Source organism: Nestor notabilis, unplaced genomic scaffold (genome assembly GCF_000696875.1).
Source record: "Nestor notabilis isolate BGI_N333 unplaced genomic scaffold, ASM69687v1 scaffold19516, whole genome shotgun sequence".
NCBI lineage: Eukaryota > Metazoa > Chordata > Aves > Psittaciformes > Psittacidae > Nestor > Nestor notabilis.
The window spans coordinates 1-3,685 of NW_009933536.1; the positions used below are offsets into that span (position 1 = coordinate 1).

The 3,685-nt window shown below is 52.2% G+C and overlaps 1 protein-coding gene across 1 annotated transcript; it reads left to right on the top strand.

The window, feature by feature from the left end:
- Positions 1 to 3: 3 nt before the first annotated feature.
- PROSC (proline synthetase co-transcribed homolog (bacterial)) lies at positions 4 to 3,445 on the top strand (the record flags this gene model as incomplete). Its single annotated transcript, XM_010016925.1, has 7 exons — positions 4 to 75; positions 838 to 873; positions 1,422 to 1,497; positions 1,645 to 1,779; positions 1,964 to 2,106; positions 2,665 to 2,763; positions 3,080 to 3,445. Coding segments are annotated over 7 exons (693 nt in total), but the record flags the coding sequence as incomplete, so codon positions are not given.
- Positions 3,446 to 3,685: the final 240 nt, after the last annotated feature.

The following is a 3,685-nucleotide window of genomic DNA, read 5'->3' on the forward strand; positions in this document are numbered from 1 at the left end:
GTCAGCAAGACCAAGCCGGCGGAGATGGTGATCGAGGCCTACAGCCACGGGCAGCGCAGCTTCGGGGAGAACTACGTGAGTGGGGTGGGCCCTGGGGGTCTGCGGTGGGCCCCATGGGTTGGTGATGGCCCCATGGGTTGGTGATGGCCCCATGGGGTGGGGAAGGGCCCCATAGGTCAGTGATGTGCCCCATGGGTTGGTGATGGTCCCATAGGTCAGTGATGTGCCCCATGGGTTGGTGATGGTCCCATAGGTCAGTGATGTGCCCCATGGGTTGGTGATGGTCCCATAGGTCAGTGATGTGCCCCATGGGTTGGTGATGGTCCCATAGGTCAGTGATGTGCCCCATGGGTTGGTGATGGTCCCATAGGTCAGTGATGTGCCCCATGGGTTGGTGATGGTCCCATAGGTCAGTGATGTGCCCCATGGGTTGGTGATGGTCCCACAGATGAGTGATGTGCCCCATGGGTTGGTGGTGGCCCTATAGGTCTGTGATGTGTCCCATGGGTCGGTGATGGCCCCATGGGTTGGTGATGGCCCCATGGGTCGGTGATGGCCCCATAGGTCAATGATGTGCCCCATGGGTTGGTGATGGCCCCATAGGTCAATGATGTGCCCCATGGGTTGGTGATGGCCCCATGTTGCAGGCAGGCTCTGTGGCAGCCCTATGTGGGGCTCTGAGCGTGGGGAGCTGGGCTTGGCCATAGCCTCAGCCCCCGGGCCTTGTATCAATGAGGGGCATACCTGTCCCAAGGACATTCATTCTAGAGGGCCCATTCTTACAGTGCAGGCACCTCTGGTGTGGTTTCAACAAGAGATTGTCTCGAATTCTCCTAGGTTCAAGAGCTGCTAGAAAAGGCATCAGACTCCAGAGTAAGTACATGCTTCTGCATGTGTATTCTCTCTCCCTGTACAGCTGTGTCCTGAGAGCTGCCCAGCACAAGTCCTGTTTTTTAGGGATTTGGCAATGGGGGTTGTTTGATCCTTGTCTCTTTGCATAAATGGTGTGGTTATTTTCAGCTCTTTGCCCCATTCCCTCTCCTTGTCTTGCTGGCTCCAGAGGGTTCTGTGAATACGTGCGCGTTAGTCATAAAGTGTTTGCCTGAACAGTGCTTTATCTTTTGTGCTTTCTGCTGTGGGAGATGCACAGTCATTTAAAGACGTGGTAACGCTCAATTTGGGGAAAATACCACGTTATAACTATTCAACTTCCCCATGTAGTGCTCTGCAGTCAGAGCCCTGTTCCTCTGCAGAGGGTGAAGCAATCTCAGTACACAAGCACTGGCTGAGCTGTGCTTTTCAGGGTAAATAAAAGAAGATTGTGTGTCTGCTCTTTAGTTTGTGGGCAAACTGAGACTCAAGTGCTGTGTGTGGGAAGAGGGAGTTGTCATTCAAACCTCACTGTTCTCCTCTGCTTGCAGATTCTGTCGTCTTGCCCGGACATTAAATGGCATTTTATTGGCCATCTGCAGAAAAACAACGTCAACAAGTTGATGGGTAAAGCCTGTTTCATGTGCAGTGAGCCTCTGTTTAAATAGTGACAAACCTCATGTACATGGACTCAGCAATGCCTGCCTCTGCGAGGTGTAGGTACAAACCCTCCTGTGCCAGCAGCACTGCCCTCAGCCTGTGTTTTCTCCCCAGCTGTCCCCAACCTCTTCATGTTGGAAACAGTGGATTCGGTGAAGCTGGCAGACAGGGTCAACAGCTCATGGCAGAAGAAAGGGTCACCTCAGAGGCTGAAGGTCATGGTGCAAGTTAATACAAGTGGAGAAGACAGTAAGTGGCTTTTCCTGATGATAAGCAGGCTTGTCCTGATGACTCGACAGAAACAGCCTGGCTGGGATGGGTTGCTTTGTGCTCTTTTAAGGTGTTTCTCTGAGCTAGGATGAAACTTGCTTGTCTGTTAGCTTCAGCCTGGCCTCTGGCAGAGCCTGACGCACATCTCCCTGCTTTTTGCCAGGTAAGCATGGCCTTCCTCCTGGAGACACCACGGCTGCTGTGGAGCACGTCATCAACAAGTGTCCAAGCCTGGAGTTTGTGGGGCTGATGACCATCGGCAGTGTTGGGCATGACCTTAGTAAGGGTCCAAATCCTGACTTCCAGGTATGATCATCTAGAAGAAAATGTTACCTGTTGGCTTGTCTCTCATCAGGCTGGAAGTCTGTGGGGCATCAATAGAAACCCTTAGAGCTCAGAGAGTATTAATGCAGGTGCTAGGCTCATTTCTGCAGATGTCCATATGTATTTGGTCCAGCTCCTCCTCTGAAGCTGTAGCCAGGATATGGCAGGGGCACCTCGTGCAGCAGTTCCTGTCCTGGCTCCTGTGGTCCTGTGTCCAGATGGAGTTTCAGTCGGCCTTCCTTTGCCTGCTGTGTGTGCAGGGTGCATCAGGCAGAGGAACCAGGTCTGTGTTCCTCATCTGTCGTGCTGCTCTGATAATGGAATGTCTTCAGAAGATGTGTAGGCTTGGAAGTACGTGTGTTGTCAGTAGCATAGCCCAGAACAGGAAATCTGCAGGTGCTTCGGTCGGAAGTGTGGGAATTGCACGTTCCGTGTGAAGGAGACGTCAACAAGAGGCAGAGATTGTGATCTGTGGAACCCTGAAACAGCTGGAGTGGCTGCCAAGTGTGTGATCCCCTCTTCTGTCCCCCTCCCTTCTAGATGCTGCTGTCTTTGCGGAAGGAAGTGTGTGAAAAGCTCCATCTCCCCATTGAGAAGGTGGAGCTGAGCATGGGCATGTCCACAGACTTCCAGCACGCAGTAAGTCTGGTTTCCTTCTGCCACCCCTTCCCTTGGGAAATGAACATACCAGCACCAGCAGCAGGCACCCCAAAGCCCAGCCTAAGCACCATTCAAATGGGCCTCTTGGTATCTTCATCCAAGGGGAAGCCTGATGGTGCTGGTCCATGAAAAAGACTGGTCCTGGGATGGGGTTCTGGGGATCAAACAGACCCTTGCTGTAGGGTGGTGAGTACATGGGGAACCACCCTGTGAGGTGACGAGCACAAAGGTTGGCTCCAGACTGTGCTGGCAGGGTTGGGGGGGCCCTCAACTCCTCCTTTCTCTCTCTCCCTAGATAGAGGTTGGATCCACAAACGTCAGGATTGGAAGCACTATTTTTGGAGAGCGAGATTATTCCAACAAAGCAGACGGTGGCACGGCCCCTGCTGAAGGCAAAACTGAGACCTTGACAGTGCAGGCTCAGTAGGTGTTAAAACAAGTGGCCTCACCAGAGGACAGCTGATGGGAGACCTCACTATGCATTCTTCCCTCCCTCCGTGTCGGCACCCAGTCGTGATGGTGAGAGGGGATTCCTCCTAACAGAGCAGAGGCCAATTTATTGTGATTGTAGAGTACCCATAGGAACTGGAAATCTGTAGAACCAACAAATGATAAGAAAATGTATGCTTGAAAGTGACTGTGGTATCTTGGCTCCTTCAGGGTCCTTGGGTTGACAAGGTGGAACAGTGTTAGGATGGAGCTGCTCATGAACAAGCTGTATCTGCAGCAGTGTCAGTGAGTTTGGTTTCACTGAGGACTAAATTCTTCATTAAACAAGTTATAATCTTGCCAGAGACCCTATAAATGTTTCCCCAAACAAAAGCTCTGCACGTGGTGGCTCCTGAGGGATGCTGTGACCAGGAACTGTGGCAGATACACACTGTGACACTGCAGAGGGCAA